The sequence below is a fragment of the Cydia strobilella genome, chromosome 13 (assembly GCF_947568885.1).
Source record: "Cydia strobilella chromosome 13, ilCydStro3.1, whole genome shotgun sequence".
Lineage (NCBI taxonomy): Eukaryota > Metazoa > Arthropoda > Insecta > Lepidoptera > Tortricidae > Cydia > Cydia strobilella.
Genome location: NC_086053.1, coordinates 9,464,183 through 9,486,359, shown reverse-complemented (window position 1 = coordinate 9,486,359; position 22,177 = coordinate 9,464,183). Strand labels below are relative to the sequence as shown.

At 37.0% G+C, this 22,177-nt stretch overlaps 1 protein-coding gene across 9 annotated transcripts in view; it reads left to right on the top strand.

Moving 5' to 3' along the window:
• The window catches only part of LOC134746644 (rap1 GTPase-activating protein 1), a 382,127-nt gene that overhangs the window by 314,991 nt on the left and 44,959 nt on the right, over positions 1–22,177 (top strand). For 7 of the 9 annotated variants that reach the window (XM_063681131.1, XM_063681130.1, XM_063681136.1 and 4 more), the window contains one exon: positions 8,632–8,664. The exons of the other annotated variants lie outside the window; for them this stretch is intronic. In XM_063681131.1, coding sequence (XP_063537201.1) covers positions 8,632–8,664 — 33 coding nt within the window. The remainder of the gene's footprint in view (positions 1–8,631; positions 8,665–22,177) is intronic. 9 annotated transcript variants of the gene reach the window in all.

Below are 22,177 nucleotides of genomic sequence, written 5' to 3'. Positions count from 1 at the left end.
GATTCTCTCCAAGACCAAGCTCTATCTTATTTACCGCCCGGCCGAATATAAGCCGGCTTACTCCAGAGCCTGCTAAGATTTTCCTATTTTCTCCTCTCCAGGTGCAGCCTTGGAAATAGAAAAGTTTTATTTCATTTTTCTGAAGCCGAGTTCGCCGATCTAGTTAAGCGGTTCAAGTTTTAGAATGCGGCGTGGTTAATTTCTATTACGATCAACTACATATTACAACCGCAATGTATGACAAGTTGACAAATGTCTAATTTGTCAACTTGTCATACTTTAATTTCAAATTACACTTTCAATGAAAAAGGGTGATTGACTGATTGAGTCAATCACCCTTTTTCAGATTTGCTTAACAATTAATTGTACATCAAGTTGAAATATATAACACCTCTAGAAAATTTATGTTTTAGACTGTCATTTGCTTTTCGATCCAATTCCAATAGGTATACATACAAACACGTTTAGTTACATAAAGTAGGTAAATCAAAAGTTTAATGTCTACGAAATAATTAAGTTTGTAGAATCCTTTGTAATCTTCGGTTCTTCCTCAATGTTCCTATGGCTTAAACTCGCCTGAAAGTTGTTTATATGTTCCATAATGAGAACAGTCATCTCTGCCGCGTTATGGTTATCATTATCAATGTTTGCTTCTTGCAATGCAAGATATTGCTCGTTTAAACTTAGATCAGATAACAAGTTTCACACTTTCGCAACAAAGGCTTTGTTTGATCTACGTATTTGTTGAACTTTTGAATTCTACTATTGTTGTTTTCCACGCATTTAAGTGTATTTTGTAACACTAATTTTGTTCCAAACTAGTAGTCTAAAATTATTTTTTGGCTTCTTTGATTGTATATGTGAAAAGTTTTATTAAGTTTTGTTTGTTAAATAGGTACATAATTATAAGTTATAAGCGCTTGTACTTCAACTTGTTTATTTTATGTAGTTTAAAATTATCTTTTTTTACTGTCTATGTGCAACTTAGCATTATTACCTTTAATGACAATAATAGTTGTATTTAGAACTTGATGAGCTCTTTATTTGCTGGTGTAGGCATCATATTGATTTTTAACCAACCAAACATTACTGAAACCGTAGTCCATCCTGCCATGTTTACATGCACTATGCAGTCACACTCACAGCGTTAATTTTAATTCAACCTGGCTGTTTGTCTGTTTTGGCACACCATCGCCATTTTATTTCGGATGTGACGTGTCGTGAATTCTTTATTGCCTCTACTTCCAAACGCAAAAGGAACAAAGTCGTTTTAGGCGTCATAAATGGCGTAACATTATCTAATTTCACTTTCATTGTCGCTTTTCAATAATGGAAAATTGTTACTTTCGCTAATGTTTATGTAAACGTTTGCATATTACTAAAATTTTTTGGAAAGTGTTAGCTTTTGTTTTTCTTTAATTCCTGTCATTAATATTAGTTTAGGTACGACAAAAACATCCGTTTTTTTCTGCCTGTTACCGACTATCAATTACTTTCAATTTAACTTTATTAAATTGCACTGTTCCTTTAAAGCTATTAATATATTCAATAGGATCCCTCACAAGTTCAGTCAAAACAAACAAAACGATCAAAACAAGGCTGAGAAAAATCAAGCAAATTGTGACAACAAATTGGCAATAATTACCAGCCCTTGTTATCTTAATGGCGGATCCGATTTGCCTTTGGAGCCGATTTCAATACCAACAATCGATTGTTTAGCGACTTTAGCGATTACTGAGATAGCCCTGCGAATGGTGTGGTGTCCGCTTTATCGTCAGTCGGTTAAGAAAACGATTTTCCATATAACAAAATCTACCTACATAAAACTAAGTCTTACAAAGGTACATAAAATTGTCTGGTGGTAAAGGTCTGCTTAAGGTCTTAAGTTATTTATTTCATGGATCCATAAAAACTAAATACTTCAGGATGTTTACAATTTTGACGTTTAAATGTATATGATGTTTTTTTACGTTCTTTCATAAATAGTGACATTTTATAAGCATTGAATACATAACAGACGCAATAAGGTTTTAGTTTATTAGATTAGTAAATGTTGTAACACATTCGTAGACCTACGCCTACCACAAGCTAATAATGCTAATCACTTTAAATACGTTTGTATTAAGAAGGAGGAACTAATATGATTGCAAAAGTCTGTACAAATCAAATATGCTTTGGGTTAATTAAATAATAAGTGATCAGTTACTAAATCTTTTTTATTATCGGGTATTGACTATTGAATGATATTTATTTTGATTTCTTACTTCATAGCCTGAGAATTTCCTATAAAACAGAAACTTGTAATATATTTTCCTAATTTTCTACAAAATTGCTTCATAAAGCTCTCAAGCTGTGCTGGACGTTCCAGGATTTTTCCGAATATGTTAAATCTATTTTCTTGGCGAGAACAGGCTTTTGAATGGATTCCAAATACAGTCCACTGAATTCGATGTTTATTGTCCTATTCCGAAACTGAATATATTACAGGTTCTATTCCATTTTTGCCGTAAGTTGGAAATAGGTTCGAATATTCTATACTAGCTTTGTATTTTTGAATATACGGTATACCTCATTGGTCATAAATTCATAATCATAAATAGGTAAGCATGAGGTTTCACATAAATAAATGTAGAACATTTCCTCACCTCTTCATGATGTGTACATTTAACATTAATTTAAGTATCTGTCATAAATTCTTCTTCTCTGGACTTGTGTCCTCAAAATGCTTTTGCTGACGACCTACTTGTACTTCTTGGACAATGAAATTGTCCACATCCAAAAGTTGGAAAGCACCTGCCAATCACATCATCATAAACAATTATGTATCCTAGGCGAAATTGACTACCTACTAGTGTTCCACTGTATAGGTAAATAGCTGTTATTCTTCAGAAGTGGGTATTTATTACTTACTTTTTGAAGTGAAAACTTCTTGGGGCGCGTATGGCATTTTTTGATATGGGAAAAATCCATTGAACTCGCGTGACCGTTACCGACACACAATTCACGAGCGCTGATATTTCCTTGTAATTTCATACAAAATTTTAAGGACAGTTGACCTTATTTAACCTATACTTGAAGGCTACTGTCAAATTCAAATAAATTCTGTCAAAATACAGAATGAAAGAATAATGGGTATGTACGTTAGTAGAACTCTACTTTATTTCTAGTACTTAGAGTTCATAGTCTAGGCGAAAAAAGAGTAAGTTTTTTTTTGCCGACTGTTGCAGACTCTTTGCAGCATCTGTTTTAGTTTTCTTTTTTGTCTATTATTTATAAATAAATTCAAATTCTAATTTGTCATTGCCTTCCTTCAGGTTTTTTATATTCATTGAATGTCAACGTTGTGATTTTCCTAGTTCATTGTAAATATTAATAGTTAATTAAATATTATATCGAAGGTATAATTCTCCCCTTTCATTAATACAGTCCACATACCATTCCGTCGTTTTTATTGGTCCTTCGAGCCGGAGCATGCGCTTGCACAGCACTTTCAGCGCCACCACGTACTGGGACTCCTTCTCGCGCGCCTGATATACTTTTCCAAATTTACCTTTGCCCAGTGCCCGTCCGAGGTCGAAGTCTGTCAGTGCCCAGAAACTCTTCTTCCCGTGTGCACTCTTCAGGCCCTTATCTTTAGTCCTCGACTGCAGGGGGCGGCTTACGGGCAACGTTGGCACTTTGAAATTATCACCAGCGGGTTTCTTGTTCTCCATCGCACAGTTAGAAGCTTTCAATTCATTTGTGTCTGGGATGTTATCTTTAGTGCTCGACTGCAGGGGACGGCGTACGGGCAACGTTGGCACTTTGTAATTATCACCAGCGGGTTTCTTGTTCTCCATTGCACAGTTAGAAGCTTTCAATGCATTCGTGTCTCGGATGTTATCTTTAGTGCTCGACTGCAGGGGGCGGCGTACGGGCAACGTTGGCACTTTGAAATTATCACCAGCGGGTTTCTTGTTCTCCATCGCACAGTGAGAAGAGATTTCATAAGTTTACACTATATGTAACTGTAAATAATTATTATAATTATAGAGAAAATATTATTTCGTGGGATTTTTGAGAAACTCGGCAGTGAAATTAGTTTTTTAAATTAATAACGTATTTCGCTATCCGTGGCAGCGATTTGAAATGAGGGAGTCAGCCTGAACTCCCTACTGCTATCGGGTCCTGACCTGCTCCAGCCTCTGCTTAAAATCTTGTATCGTTTTCGGGAAAGTTGTGTTGGGATAACCGCAGATATCAAAGATATGTTTCCTCAGATGCGAGTTCGAGAGCAAGATAGGGCCGCTTTTCGATTTTTGTGGAGACCCGATAAGACGATTGCCATTAAGGAGTACAGAATGACGTCTGTCATCTTCGGCGCCTGCTGTAGCCCCTTTATTGCGCAATTCATTAAAAACAAAAATGCTCTTGAACATGCTGATTTGTATCCACTAGCCGTGGACGCCATTTTGTTTAGCCACTACATGGATGACTATATCGACTCACAAGATGGCGTCGACGAAGCTGCTCAGTTAGCGGCAGACATTGTTACTGTGCACAATGCCTCCTGCTTCGAGATGCGAGGATAGATCTCCAATGAGCAAGAGGCTCTTAAACTGGTACCCGATGGCCTTAGAGCCGCTCAGCCGTTGGAAATCGACCTTGGAGAATCTGCAAACAGCATCCGAGCCCTAGGCATAGCGTGGAATCCTGCTTTAGACATGTTAGGGTTTCGCACGGGTTTAATAGAAACGATTCCTAGTTCACTAACAAAACGAAACGTTCTGTCACATGTCATGCGCGTTTACGACCCACTGGGTCTTTTAGGACCTATAGTTGTTAAGGGACGAATTTTGTTCCAACAGACTTGGAGATCTAACATCGATTGGGATACCGAACTCCCACAGACCAAAGCATCTAAGTGGTTTGAATGGTTTCAAGACCTTTTAAAGGTTTCTTCGTTATATATCCCGCGTTGGTATTCAAAGATAAGAGGCTCGGAACGGAAGCTTCCTACCGAGAACTGCACGTTCTTGCAGATGCAAGTGAGCTTGCCTACGTTTGCGTTGCATATTGGCGATTAGTGTACCCTGATGGTAATGTCGAGCTCACTCTCATCGCAAGCAAAACGAGGGTCTCTCCTCTGAAACCTATGTGTATCCCGTGTTTGGAACTGCAAGCCGCTTTGATGGCTTCCCGAATCGCACTCGTCATCAAGGACAGCCATCGCAAAAAACCAACGTGCACATATTTTTGGACCGATTCGATGACTGTCCTCCAATGGTTGCGTAGTGATGCACGAGCCTTTAAGCCTTTCGTTGCCCACCGCCTCGGCGAAATTTTGGAAAATTCTTCTGTCAAAGACTGGCACTGGGTACCGACAGACTTGAATGTGGCTGACGACGCAACTAGACTTCGCCCAATTGATTTGACGCCTTCGCATAGGTGGTTCTCTGGCCCATCATTTCTTTTAAAGTCCCCAGAGGATTGGCCCACAGAGCCATTTCATGTCGCACCAGTTCGCGAAGAACTTAAATGTCAACCAAACGAGTTGGTGGGGTTGACTTCAGTCAAAACTGATTTGCCAACTCCAGTCACAGCAAATTTTGAACATTGTAATGACTGGCTTCGTTTGTTACGTGCCACAGCCCGGGTACATCAGCTGCGGCAATTTTCGGTAACATTTTGGTCTCTATTCGAAATTCCAATTCAAATAGCGGAGCGGTTCTCTCCCGCTCGCGTTGTTCATCAGCGTCCACCACTCACACACCCTTGATGCCGACCTGATAAAAGCCGCTGAAAGGCATATTTTACAACGGATTCAACTGGACAGTTTCTCTCAAGAATTCCACTGCATCGTCAACTCGAAACCGATTCCTTCAAGCAGCCGCCTCATCAAACTATCGCCCTCTTTGGGAGAAGATAATTTAATTCACTTGGCTGGAAGGATAAAAGCCGTAGAAGACATCGACCCTGAATCACGATTCCCGATACTACTTGATGATCGTCACCCGGTCGCACGGCTGTTAGTACAGTTTTACCACAGACGAGCAGGTCATCCTAATAACGAATATGTCATTAATGAACTAAGGCAAAGATCCTGGCTTCTGAGGCTCCGAGATATAGTCCGATCAGTCGCTCACAAATGCCTGCTTTGCAAGATTAGCAAATCAAAGCCTATGAACCCTGCCACTGGAGACCTACCACCTCAAAGGCTAGCTCACCACCAGCGAGCATTTACATTCACTGGCCTAGACTATTTTGGCCCCGTCAATGTTACTGTGGGGCGTCGCCATGAAAAACGTTACGTGGCCCTTTACACATGCCTCACGACAAGGGCATTACACCTGGAATTGGTACATAGCCTTTCTTCAGACTGCGATAATGAGCTTGAGGCGTTTCATTGCCAGACGAGGTGCCCCAAATACAATTTATTCAGACAATGGGACCGCCTTCATTGGGGCAAACCGCATCCTACGAGAATTCTACTCAGACGACATTCAAGAAGAAGCAGCGACCAGAGGAATCAAGTGGAGTTTTATTCCTGCTGCAGCACCGTCTTTTGGTGGATGTTGGGAGCGTCTCGTAAGAACAGTAAAAGTGGCACTGAAGGCAACATTTAACGAAAGGTTCCCCAAAGAGGAGACACTAATAACGCTTCTGATGGAAGCTGAAGCGATTGCGAATTCTCGCCCGCTGACGCACGTGTCCACAGACCCAGAGGACCCAACCAGCCTTACACCTTTCCACTTCCTAATTGGGTGTCCATCAAACCAAACTCTGCCACCGACCTTAGAAGACCGTGACCTGTTCGGCCGCTCAGAGTGGAAGAAGGCAATAAGGTTATCAGACCACTTTTGGAAACGCTGGGTGCAACGATGCAAACACGAATAAACGTAAAGGGAGATCGTGGTCAGGAACTTCAAATAGGAGATGTGGTGATAATAGTGGATGAATCACTGCCCCGCGGAACATGGCCAAAAGGAAGGGTAACTAATATGTATCCTGGAAAAGATGGAGTGAACAGGGTGGTGGACGTTGCGACGGCTGGGGGTACGTTACGTCGTCCCCTCAGAAAACTAATTAAGCTTAATTAATGTACTTAGTTTGTACTTGTTGGTGCATAGCTGCACGAGGGGCAGGATGTTGCAGACTCTTTGCAGCATCAGTTTTAGTTTTCTTTTTTGTCTATAAATAAATTCAAATTCTAATTTGTCATTGCCTTCCTTCAGTTTTTTTTATATTCATTGGAAGTCAACGCTGTGATTTTCCTAGTTCATTGTAAATATTAATACTTAATTAAATATTATATCGAAGGTATAATTCTCCCCTTTCATTAATACAGTCCACATACCATTCCGTCGTTTTTACCGACATAGACCAAACACCTGCGATAGATGCAAATGTTTGATATTGGCGTCACAGACCAATCAGACCATACACCTGCGATAGATGCAAATGCAGTCAATCAAATAATTACTAAACTCGAAAACTGCGAAATATGTAATGGGCTAATAATAAAAATACACACGCAATTGTTCTTTTTCACTTTTGTCGGCACTCCCGGAGGGCGGAATTTTTTATTCCTCTTTTTTAACCCAGCGCAATAAAATAAACAAAGATTTTTTCACATCTTCAAACAGAAATGCTGCGAACGCGCTTTAGGTGTTTTATAGTACCAATATCTCTCCAGATAAGCTCCCCAACACCTTTATTTTCTTCGATTTATTCATGTCTTGGCATAAATTAGGTAACGATAAAGGTTCTACGAGAAATAACCTTTTCCTTACTCGTAACTCTACTACACACACATGCGTCCTACTGAGATTACAATCATGATTTTCTTTATTACTTTTAGTCTACCTTAAGTTGACATCATACTTTCCTAGTAATTCAGTTTTACATAAAAAGTTTTTCTGGAAATTCAATATTTTTAAGTGTATGTTTTTTTAGAATATACAAGATTGGACGGTGACGCGGGGTCGCGGGGTCGCGGGGTACATGCAAAAAAAAACGGTGTACCGTGCTTAGATATTAAGACCTTATCGAGGTCTAATAAACACGGTAGCCCGGTGTACCTTACCAGTGGTGACTACTAGTCGATCGCTACATTGCAATTATAGTTACAGACTAGTTGCTGTGTTACAAATAAATTAACATTTAAACTGGTTGATTTTAAACCTCAAGTCGCAGTCTGCGGTTCCGCATAATCCGGATAGATTCCCCGCCGTCCGCGGATTTAAAATGCTTTATTGTGTCCATCAAAATTATTCATTGCACTAGTTACTTTTGTATTTTTTGGAATTTTGTTACAGTTCTATTATAAATTTTTATGGGTGGATTTAAAAATTTATTTCTTTATGGACAACGGAGCGCTCTATCAAATCACACTTTATTTTAAAGATTAATGCATAATTGTAAACAAAAAGCTTGTTTTCCACTTGTATTATTCAGGTATTGTCAATCACTGGCACTAGATTATTTATGCTTCAGCTAGCAGAATTACATAATTTTGCAAGTACAATTATTATTTTAAGTTTAATTTTATCTGGAGTATTCTATTTTATATAGTATTAAATAAATACTATTTTTATTGTTAATAAGCGACACGCATGTTCCTAAACTAATGTTACAATTTATTTGTTACAGGTATTTTTCACGTGCCACGAGACGGTGAAAGAGGTAACTTTGAGCAGGAACCAAATTTCTAAATTATCATAAAAGGCTCGTTGAATTTAAAACGACCGTTGAGATTCAAATAGAATTGTAGATTTAACTCGCGCTCGAAGTCGCAGCTTGCTCAAGTTTATTCAACAATTTTGATACATTGAAACACACTAATTTACTTCAATATACAATGTTTTTTATTTGTCTACCTTCATTAAATTGTTGAATGTGTTTACACATGATGATGCTTTCAAAAAATATAAATAATTTGTGGGTAGGATAAATCATGTATGTACCCTCATGTATGTGGGTAGGATAAATCCGATATTTCATAAAAGTATTTCATAGCAGTACATGAATACCTACCTGTATGGTTAAACAATTTTTGTCCATAGGTAGGTCCAGTAGGTATTGAGGCAGGCACGGCATTTTTCATCGAAACCCTGAATCCTGGCGGCGCGGGGTATTCATGCGATAGCGTCTTTCGAACGCTTCAAATCAAATCGAAGGCATTATTTTAATACCTACAAAGCGCGATTCATTTGTTTTCCGTGTCATTATATAAATGCTCGATATTTTTTGTTGAAAATAACTGGGCCTCTTCTATACTTATGTTTGAAGCATTAGAATGACGATCTGTTTTGTTTTTGTTCGGAGCCCAACGCTTTTTGATAAATATTATTTTGTGTAGATCCTCTTAACGTAGCATTTTAATTTGAATAGACTAATTAAGGTTGTCTGGAAGAGATCGCTTGCAGCGATAAGACCGCGTGCTACCTTTATTTACATTGTAAATCTGTTTTAAAATTTTGTTTCTTTGTGGTGCAATAAATAATATTTATTATTATTATTACAACGTGTCTATTTAGTCTCAGAACTTTATAATGATAGTTAATTAAACAAAAGAAAAGCTTAATAACTATATTCTCAATCCTTTAAAGTTACATCATTATATTATTAGGACTGCACAAGACTTATTAAATTAAGTTTATTAAAAATTAATAATTTTCCTTTGTAAAGCGTCACCAATTTTATTCTGAATCCTTTACAAAACAAAGAGCCGTCTATAATACCATCCAAAGATAAAAGGTAATAGCAGCGTACATTTTCATTATGATCTTAAGATTTTCTCCAGGCAGTAGGACAGTAGATACAAAGTCAAAGTTATGTGTACAATTTTCGCCGTATTCCCATAGATATAAGGTGCAAAAGTGTGCACATAATTTTGACGTTAGACGCTACGTTATCTCAGATTATACAGCACAGCGGGGGCGGGCGTGATATTGCGGCAAAAACGACGACGATTTTTATTCCTATTTTATTACACCCATTCATTCATTTTTCGGCTCGCTTTCCTATTCATTCGAAGGACGCTTGTTTTAACAACATGAGCAGTATGAGCGTGGAGCGTGTAATGCCGGTAAACAAGTTTTAGTCCTCATATTTTACTCCTGCCTTTATAGGCATAGCACCCTTAACCCTAGAGTGCTCGCGCTATGAGCATTTTGCCGCCCGTGGCGCAAAAACTGTGATTAGATTACCAACTTGAACACAGTACATTTATCAAGGTAATTTTTTTGTACTACAAAGTGTTAAGCTATAATGAATGTATCTTTTTCTAATAGTTTACGATTTATTTTATCCCATAAAAACTATTACAAACTGATTTATCCATTATTTTAAACAAAACTCATGTTAAGTACGGGCGACAAAATGCTCCCCACGCGAGCACTCGCGTTTCACGGAAAGGCGTGACTACTCTAGGATTAAGTACCAACATCTGCACCCGTTCATTAATTGTTGTAAAGATCGCTTTTTAGCAATAAGACCGCCCGTTGTTACCTAATTGTAATTGGTGTTCTCACTGTATTCGCCTGTTCAATGTGTGGTGTACAATAAAGAATATTTGTTATTATTATCTACACTGTTAACTGACAATTTGTACTCGTTGTGCCAAATATGAATGCAGTTTTGTTTATTAAAAAAAATAAAAGAATGTTTCCTTTAAATAAAATGAGCTAACTTAAGCCAGCTTTCCCTCCAGGGCCCATTATTTTTTTCCACACTGTATAAATAAAGTCCACAGATGGCAGTGGTACATATTAATATATAAATTAAATTGTAAAAATTTAAAAGTCACTGACAAATTTATTTAACTTTTTTTTAATGTGTATCTTTAGATCCGTACCAATATCCGTTTAAGAAATCCTTATTCTATTTCATTCAAGCGGATGTCTTATCTTGTGAATGAATTATTAAAATGCTTTGAGTCTCTGACGTATAAGCCAAAGTAAGCAGGAACTTCAAACATATTAGGCCGGGGCAATTATACTACTACCTAATGTGCGTGACTTGTTTTGATCTATTTAGTACTGATAGGGATCTTTAAACAAGTAAACGTTAAATTATTTTATATTGTTAAATAATATCTCGATTCTCTGGCACATAATATAAGTATTATGTGCCAGAGAATTGAGCGTAATAAAATATGTTATGTTTTTTTAAGTGTGTAAAAAATATTTTTCATTTAGGCAGAATAAAGGCTTCGTATATTAGGTACGTGGCAGTGGCAGCCCTATTAAGAAACTTAGGTACCATCGTAGAGTGAGAAAAGTTTGATTGGCATGTCAATATTATTGTAACAATTTTTATTTCGCCAAGAATCGCTTTATTTGATAATTTGACATTAGCTACTTGCAGTGTATCTTGCTTGTACCAACTTATTGAAACATACTTATACCTATATGTCAAATGAATGTAATATCAAGTGGATATGTTTAAATGCGGCTCCTAACTTTGTTTTTTTTATAGCATTTAAAACTTTCGCGTTTTGAACACATATTAAATCACATTTACAAACGGGTCTATCGCAAATTTATTTTGTTACCTTTATTTACCGACGTTTCGACACAGGTTTCGCGATAGACCCGTTTGTAAATGTGTTTTAATATTTGTTTTTTTTTGTCATGACGCCCATAGACGCCGGTGTACCGGTCCTATTTTCAATTCCCATCAACTGACACCAAACACCTTCTATGAATTCCACAAAAAGTGTCCCGATCAATCAAGGTCGCTCTATTGTTCTACAACGCATTGTGACGCACTTCCTTGGCTTGTGCTACTAGCCTCTATATTAACCTTTCCCTTCTACAAGCTATTTTACTAAAGGTCGCGGGATAAGAAGTTTGCCAGCCGTACCTAGTCTAATCGATGACAGGGTATGAAGTTAATTCGAAATGGATCCGAAAATGTTAAGGTTAGTTCGCTGACGGCAGTCGAAGTTACATATTAGTACGGCTAAATACCACAAGTTTGACACTGCTAAGGCAGTCGTGGTAAGGCTACTGTTGTTCTTGATTTGTGATAACGTATTCGTTTTGGCATTCTTTGTTATCTATTGATGTTTTTTAACATGGACCTATTCATATGGATTGAGGATTTTGAGGAATATGACTAAATCTTCTTCTTCTTCCTTCCCTTATCCCACCTACGTGGGGTCGGGTCTCCTTGTCATTTTGCGCCAGCGTTCAGGTTCTTTAGGTCGGTTCTAATATTGGACCACCATGTGGATTTTGGTCTTCCTCTTCCTCTCAGTTGTTCCTAATATATAAGGAATATGACTAAATACAATGTGTAATTAATTTGAGATTCGGTATTTCGAGAATACAACTCCGTTCTGTTGTCTCAATATTCAGTATATTTCTTTTGGCGGCCGCTTTATTGATTTGAATACTTATTGAACAAACACTGCGTAATGCGTTATTATCGGTTACATCACTATTTTTATGTCTATTATTCAATGGCAACAACATTTGCTACCATGTATAAGTCAGCTACTAAACTTTTAATATCATATGTAAATTGCACATGATTGCTACTAGGCATTTGTTTTCGCAAATGCCTAGTACTTACCACCAGGACTAATCCATTCAAAAACATATGATGGACATTGCGTTCCATTAGGCCACCCGCAGAGCTGAGGGTCGTACAGTAAATCGTAGGTCTGTGGCCAGCCCACTGCACTCATAAATAAACTAGTTAGCCGAAACACACAGTTTGACCCTGCTGACCTAAATCCGCGGGCTGCATAATTGCACTATCATGTTGGTAATATAAGTTACGCAATTTAGGTAAAAGTTAGAGGTTGCTTTTGCTATAATAGAGAATTAAACGGATTAAAACAAACTTAGAATGCTGGTTCGTATTTTAGTGACTCCTCCTACATCTATCATAACATTATTTTTAGGGTTCCGTACCCAAAGGGTAAAAACGGTAAACCGATAAACGCAATCACGGCGGGATCTAGGAAAAGCTCGAGTTCTCGTATTTACAACACCTTTGGAAATTGTACTTCAATCAAATCTGACGCCGGGATATAATGTATTTCCAGTCAAGATATCAAGGAATATTTATTATACACGGGTTTAAATAGTCTTTTTTTAGGGTTCCGTACCCAAGGGGTAAAAACGGGACCCTATTACTAAGACTGCGCTGTCAGTCTGTCCGTCTGTCTGTCACCAGGCTGTATCTCATGAACCGTCATAGCTAGTCAGTTGAAATTTTCACAGATGATTTATTTCTGTTGCCGCTATAACAACAAATACTAAAAAGTACGGAACCCTCGGTGCGCGAGTCCGACTCGCACTTGGCCGGTTTTTATTATGACTAAATAAGATCCTACTCGTAATTTAATCATCAAATAATTCGCGTACTAAAATATAAGTAAGGTTTTGCGTGCCCAAAATTGTTTAAGTAACGATACTTTCTTTTGTAACTGTTTTGTCGTACATATTACTTCAGTGTGTTTTACTAGTTGCGGCGTCTGGTTATAAATTAAACGCTATAAAGAAATTTCGCTAGGTTCTCATTGTTAAAAGAAAATTACTTTCAAAAATATTCTAAAGCCGTATGAGTTCAAATACCAGCACAATTTGAATAAATATGCACGTAGGTAGTTAGGTACCCTATATTATGAAACTTCGCAGCGCCTATGGCGCTTCTAGTTTTAAATTGGAATTTGAAAGCCTAAAGTTCGCTCCGGCATGAAACTTGAGGGCTCGATAACGTCGTCAATTAGTGCGGTGCTCGAGAAAAGCCTGAGTTGGCCCGAGTTCTCACGTGCTCGAGCTCGGGCAACTTAATATTTGCACTGTTAACTCTACGATGTGTGTGCGTTATGGATAAGCTCTAACGTTGAATTTGTAATCTAGATGTACGTTATGCCGTTGAAATTTGGACGTGTATGTGTACGTGTATCAGCATCTTAGTCCCGCATTATTAATACATTTGTTGCGGTTCGGTAGCTCTTCTGATAGGATGAAGCTATGTGCCTAATAAGATGATATAATAATATGGTTAATTATACATAATTAACCATAGTATTATATTATGTATAATCCACGAGTTACATGTCGTTCTTGTGATCACATTTAGCAGAAGAAGTGGGTTTTTTAATTTAATTCATAAAGGATTTTCATGTGTTTAATATTTTTGTCTGAGACGTAACGAAGATAAGTGTTTATAAGGAAGACGATGAAGATAAATGTAAATATTATATATTTAATTCCTTTTAACAAATATCTCATCTCTGCATCTGCAAAAAAATGCAACTTAATTGTTAAGGATTTTAAGACAAATGTGGGAAGTTTTAAAACTTTTCCTTAATCGTTAAGTTTTTTAAATGAAGGCAATAAATAAAGGCGACTACCAACAATGTTTGGGCGGCGCTTGGGCGGGCGGGGTCGGCAACCCGCTAATAACTTCCGGTTACCTGCAAACGAGTCGTTAGCCTAGACTAGGCTGCCTTGCACCATAGAGTTGTAATCGAATAACTACGTACAAAAAGTATAAGAAGTGTCACGTTATGCAACTTATGCAGTAAAATTTGAAAAAAATAAATAAAATTAAATACATATTATTAGGTATACCTATTTAACATCGATGACGAAGATGTTACTAACTGCTCATCATTTTACATATAACGGCTCAGAAAAGATCATCATGTACTTCGTCAGACCTCCAAAAAAGGGACCAAACTGAAAACCAGCGCTGGACTTCAGTCTAGCACATGCTGAGCTTGGTACCCATGGCCAACATGTATTGCAAAATTTGATTATCTATTAGATTAGACAATAAGTTAGTATTTAACCTAGAATAAGTTAACACTATACTTAAACTAGAACTTTTTTTATTCTTGTATTGCTATTTTTTGTAATATCATGTTTTGGCAATAAAGTGATTTGAAGTTTGAAGTTAAACTAATAAGGTGCATTGTGATGACTTCGACAGCGGGGTAATTTTGAAAATGGCAAATATCTACTACATAAACTGGAAGCATTTATTAATTATTTTAACATAATAAGCAGCAAGCCTTGGTTAAACGTTGCAGTACCGCGCGAGTTGCTGAAGTATGAAGTGCTACTGATTTTATAGATATTTGCCATTGACAAAATTAACCCGGTTTTAAAGTTACCCTAGTGCACCTCAGTGTTACAATACATTATGTTTTTCCAAAATATCAAGCGAGATATATATGTGTTTGAAGAATGGCATTACGTAAAACGGTACCTACGTTTCAGTTTTCTTTTACATTCATAAAAATATTTCTTAGTAAAACATTGTCATTTCATTTCTCCATCTTGTTAGGTAACTGTAATGTTTATGAAACTTTCTTAAAAGTTTCTAAGCATTGTATGCTTATTCTCATTGCTATAAATACCTTATTCGTGTAACAAGCGCCGTAGACTGGGCGTTTCTCGCCGGTAACTTGATAATCGCTAGACGGCGACATTATGCGGCACCTTCCGCTGGTAATTTAAAAACCATCGTAATTTATTGAGTTTAGGGTTACTAACTGAGTAGACATATCTTTCCTGCGTACTAAATTAGAATTCTAAGGGAGATAAATACGTAATGTCTCAATGTGGATATTAGTTTTTTTTTATTTGAATCCTAGTCTTGATTCGTTTTGGTATATACTATAAATTAAATGGAGATATTCATAGTTTATTTGAAAAAAAAAAAAAAAAAGTATAGGTACTTTTTATTGAAATTCCTTTACGGGGTCTTGTGTCGCCACTACGCTTAGGTTAAAATATACTACGTATACGTAGTAGATATAATATAATATCTACTATGTCATAATAAGGTTAAGGACACTTAACAGTATTTTTTTCTTACTTTTAGAGGATATATTATTTTAAATATTTTATCATATTTTATTCGTGTACTTTTGCTCCCGCCCTGTATCTTTTACCAACCCATACGTGATACCTATCTGAAGCTCAAAGCCTCCATGCCTCCTGTCAAAACGCTTTGTAACTCCCAACCTGTCGAATTTTTGCACATAGCCTCAGGACAAGCTTTGATACCGCTATTATAAAGGAAGTTTGCTTTGAAGTATTGTTAACAGTTTAAAAGCCAAACAATTGACGGCAAATTGGAATTTTGTAGACATATTCCATAGGAGATTTTAGAAACTTGGTCATAGGAAAGATACTACAGTCTTTCATGTTTACTAAAACAGCTTAGATGTCTAGCTGTCTTGCTAGCAATTGGCAATGTTGTTAACATATTATATCTATATGTTAACAACATTGCCGATTATTTTTGATAGATAGAATAAAGTAAACCGTTGAATCATTACTTAGTTAACGCGTTAGATTCTCTTTGCCGAGTAGTACTTCCTTTGCATAATAATAAGTAAGATAATTTTATTACTATTTTTTTTTTGTTTATGAATATTACCTACCTTAACTAGAATTTCATAATCGTCTTTGGTGTAAGCTTCTTTTTTTACATTTCTCTTTCACTCTATATGTATTTTAGTGATATTCTCTCATGCTACATGGTACGCATCCATCCATCCAAACATGGACCGTATCGTTATTTTCAGAAGCAAAACACTAGCATTAGGTAAGCGACACTCTGGTAGAAGTTAATCTTTATGCACCGCTTCCCATATTAGCCAGCTACCAGGAGACGCCGTTCCGTCTCAATGAATAATCGAGAGCGTAATGAAACTGCACTAAACCTGTTCCTTAAACTCCATTGAGAACAGTTGCCTTAGAGATTCATCCGAACTTAACAAATTTATTTCATGTGGAAACCATTTGCAGCGCATCTTGCTTGCACCAATATACCAGTATGAGCAAGATGCACTGCGAGCGATGTCAAATTGAAATAGAATTGACGTTAACTTGTAAGTTAGAATGCCGCTTCTGGGTACTACAGTTGCATAATGAATCGGGCCTCGGATTGAACCTATTGTCGGGATTGAAAACGTACAGAACGATGTTGAGTATTTGCTCACTGTTATCCTCATTTAAATTTGTGTTTTCTTAGATTATGAACGGCCCTTAATATATTTTTTAAACAACGAATAGAGCTCGCAGAAACAAATCAAACATACTTAGATGCATTGTTTAAAAACAAAATAAAGTACAGTAAATAAAACTTGTAGTCATTTGTATTACTTTTCTTTATGTTTTATCAACCCAAAGAAATACCAAGTTATGTACTTACCTGCCGACAATGCCCTGTTACATTTACAAATGACTGTTTCCATTTCAAAACTATTTAGAAAGCTGCACATAATTTTTACTGGACTCGTGAGACAAGGTTTCTTTATTCGCATGTCTCAATTAGAAATAATAAGCATAATGGACACGCACCCATTAGAGCATGGCGTAAAACATGGCGGGAACAATCCCATACATTTGCATGTCTTGTGAGGCCGAGCCGTGTGTCTCCGAGATCCAATCCCACGACCTAGATATAGGTACCCGCAATCCGTGTCTCTGTGGATCAAAACCTGGTAACTGGCATTCAAGTTTTGTAGTCTTGAAATGGGGGTTTTATCGTTGACTGGAAAGGGGTTTCATCGAATTATGAATAAACTCTTTATTCGCCAATGAATAAAAAAAAATTACAGGCTGCAATTTCTTTTTACATGTAAAAATGCTAATCTTAAGCATAAAATACTTATCTTTATTTATATAAAAAAAAATTACACTACTACACTATATAGGTATATAGTGTTTACCACTGTAGCGTGTACATAACTGATCCCTTCAGAACCCATTTTTAGTTATGAATTTATTAAAAAATATGCCTCTGCAGTCTTTCCTGTAGTCCTACTGGAAGTTTTAGCTACTCGATTCTCAATTACGAAACTGTTGCGCTTTTTATGATTATTTATACCAAAATTACCATAAGTACGAGTAGGTACATATTCACTCGGTATTATGATCGTAGGCATTGTCACTTTCCAGGTTTTAATATGGCATAGTGAGCAATTCGATCCCAATACTTGCCTGCCCCGAGCAATACAGAATAGTTCCACTCAGTACACGCAGTTTTAGTCATTATTCCGCTTGTCTTAAAGATCAGATCCACGTAAAGCATAGAACTGCGTTTCCTACTGTCGAGTGAAGAGAAAATATATATTTTAAAATTAAACGATTTAAAGTTTATCTCTGGAGAAATACGAGATATCAGATATTTGCACTATAATTTGTATATGTATGTTTTGCAACTTTTGCTAATGCTTTCAACTGCTTATTTTAACTAGTTTTCTTAGAATTAAAAGTTCTTAAGTATCTAAATAACCAATATCAAACTATGATCAACCTTCGCGGAAAAATGGAAGTTATGCGAATATGAATAATTTTTCACTAGATTAACTCTGCTTACACAATAATTGCACCTCATTAAATAACATATAATAAATTATGGTTATCAAGGAACAGAAGGTAACAAAAACCATGGGAACAATTCAGCCCATTAGGGTTTAGAAATTTGAAATGTAAATGAGTAGGGCGAACGGCGATTCCACACTACTGTGAAAAGCATTTGTTTCTCACGCAAACGCCTCTGGCAATCAAAGCCAATTTGTATGGTCGATTCCGAAGCAAAATCAGGGCACCACTAGAGTAATGTCTAGTGTTACTAAAGGCGACAATGTCAGATACTACGTTTCTGTTGTTTTGAATGTGGAAATACAGCGCGTAAAAGCGTGCGATTGTTGAAAATTTTGACAAATCGACAGCATTATGCGCACAGGCAGCAGTTTAACGGTAGCTTAATGCGCGATTAAGTAAATATTCATGTTTGGCTACTTGTACAATTTGCATGTTCATGAAATCCAGCGTTAAAACGTACATTTTTTACTTACACCGGTATTTATTGTAATTTATTTGTGTCGTACATAACAAGACTTTCGAGTCGACTTACTTGAAAGTTTACAATTTGTGTACATTTGCGAAAATATTTAGTTGTTATTATTCACAACGACGGGACTTAATCGCGTAAAATAAGTTTCAAATTTACCTTCGACGTTTCGAGGACGGCGTTGTCCCCGTGGTCTCGGACTTATTTTACGCGATTAAGTCCCGTCGTTGTGAATATGAGTAAAAATCGTGAAGGCTTAAATCAGTATTACTTACACTTGTTTCGTTTTACTTGTACTTAACACTAATATTGTTGTTTTGTATTGTCTTCGGTATTTCTCCTTTCCATTGGCTTTATTTTATTTTACAATAAATACTGAAATTAGAAACTAGGGGTCTAGACAAAACAGTCGACTCAATTAAGTTTTACTGCTAGACTCTATTGTGGAGCGAGCTGTTAATTTGAGAGATGAAAACCAAACAATATTGGATTTTTGATTTAGTCTGTTAGTTTTAGATTGGTTTTTAACAATTTCAGCGGCAGATTGATGTCGGGTGATTGCCACGCTTTTGTACCAGATCACCAATTTTCCATTTCAGTATTGGAAATTGAATCGCTTGATAATACTCATGTTAAGTTCGACGTTGAAAAACTCTTCAAACCATCAAAAGAATTTTCATGAAAGAAACAACACGGCACGAATGGAATTACGTCATAATGTGCATTTCCTCTTTCGAGATGATCCTTATCCTATTGTGGAGTATTCGAGTACAGTTATGTGAGATTCAGCAAAACGTTTCGCTTCGCAATTACTTACTGGTTTTGTTTATTAAGTACAAAAGTAAATACATCGTTCAAATAGAAATGCTTTTCAGGATTGTGTCATTCAGGAAAACATGTACGGGAATTTTCCCGTCATTATTTCACATGTTTGTTTATAATTAGTTCTGAAATTCCGACATGTTACGTCATGCAATGAACCACTTTTGAGACACGTCTACATGCGAATCTGGCTTTATTCAAAAAGTTCCCGACCGTGAATGAGGGTGCCTACACAAAGCCCGACTCCGGGATTGCATCATTGTACTGCACAAAAATGCAGCGGTGCTAATTTCGCATGCACCTTGCTCCTCGTAAATACCATTATGAATGTACGGAAGTCTAGGGATGTACGATTTACGATACCTGAGCTAAAGATATTACTTATTACGTGTATCCCAGGCGATATCGGTGATTTTGGTATTATAGATTTTTGTAAGTTAATCCCATTTAACAATAAAACCGACAGGTTTCAATTTGAAATGTATTAAATTTGTTAAATGGTGTTTAGGGCTATACAAACACATATTATGCGTGATTAACATAAATAACATAATGTGTACAAAATGTTTGTAACAGAAAAAAGCCACAGTAACAGGTTGTCCACGACAGATACAGTTATGTGACACACATTGTTGACAGAGTAGATGAGATCTTTTAAATTCCTCTAGTGGCAAGTTATTATGCTGAAAATTACAAACATTGCGTTACAATTGCGTTTATATGTATGTATCTTTCCGATGACACTTTCTTTAACAACATAATATATCCGATTTCGACGACCTTCCATGTTCATCGTATGCTAATATGATCCCCGGCATACTCATACGCGGCGCAGATATCAAGCGCAAGCTCCGTCAAATGGACGCCAACAAAGGCCCAGGTCCTGATAAAATTAGCCCCTATTTTCTCAAACATACATCCCCAGCAATAATACTCCCACTTGTAATTTTGTTCAATAAATGCCTAATAGAGGGAATATTTCCTGAATGCTGGAAAATATCCTATGTTACTCCTATTCACAAATCCGGGTCTAAATCTCAAATAAACAACTACAGGCCTATTTCTATACAATCATGTATCCCCAAACTGCTAGAATCCCTAATCCACGATGTAATCTATCCACTGGTACAAAATAACATTATACCTCAACAACATGGTTTTATGAAACAAAAATCGACATTAACGAACCTCCTTGTATATACGAACTTTCTTTTTACCTCTATGGACAAGCGGACTCAGGTTGACGTGGTCTACACAGACTTTCGTAAAGCTTTTGACAAGGTCGACCATGTCTTGCTACTGCGTAAGCTAGCGTATAATGGCATCAAAGGTAACCTACTAAGATGGTTCGCTTTGTACCTGGATAATCGCACACAAAAAATAACCATAAACGGCTTCGAATCTCGAGCATCCCTGGTGCCATCTGGGGTAATCCAAGGATCTATACTGGGGCCGTTGCTGTATTCCTTGTTTATTAACGACATTAATGAGTGCTTTTTGAACTGTAACTTTGCTTTGTTTGCAGACGATTTGAAAATTTACAAAGCTGTGAAAGACCAAAGCGACTGCAAACTTATCCAGGATGATCTGGACCGCTTCCATGCCTACTGTCTAACCAACAAACTGTATCTAGCCTATGATAAGTGCGTACATATAACTTTTACAAAAAACAAATGTAAAATACTAACAAATTACAACATAGGAGGAGAACCTGTCCAGGGAGTTAATCATGTTAAGGATCTAGGGGTTACGTTAGATGAAAAACTTACTCTCGATCAACACGTTCATAAAATTACAACCAAAGCATATCAAATGTTAGGTTTCGTTCTTAGGGCAGCCAAACCACTAAAAAAATCCTCATCCTACTTGTTGTTATATAACTCCTTAGTCCGCCCCTACCTTGAATATGCCTCGCAAGTTTGGAACCCCCATTACAAAATTTACAAAAACGCGATTGAAGCCGTTCAAAAACGATTCCTGAGAGCTCTTCATTATAGAATGACCCATGCTCCATTGTCATACGACAAGCTCCTCGAACGTTACAAACTCAAAACTCTGACTAGCAGACGTAACGCCCAGGACGCTGTTGCCTTGTTCAACATATGTAGGGGTCATTATAACTGTCCAGAACTGCTAGATTGTATTGGTTTCCGTGCTCCTACCTATAGAACACGAACGAAAGCCCTGTTCGCGTTGCCTGCTGCATCGAACAACGCTGGAGTCCGTGCTCCGCTTCGCAGAATATGTCAAATGTACAATAACGACCTGGTCTCGGTTGACATTTTTAACGAAAATCGTGCAAATTTCAAACGTAAAGTAAACTTACTGTTATGAAGCATTATGTACCTACTTCCTTAAACTTTGGTTCATCATATTAACGAAATAATTTTGGCCCAATACAAACTTAGCCTTACATTCATCATAATAAATGTGTAGTTCTCAAATGTTATGTGATTGAATCTTGTCAGCACTGTAATTACTACTATAATCGTCAGTGTATCATTATTAGTTTAGTACCTATCTACTATACCTACCA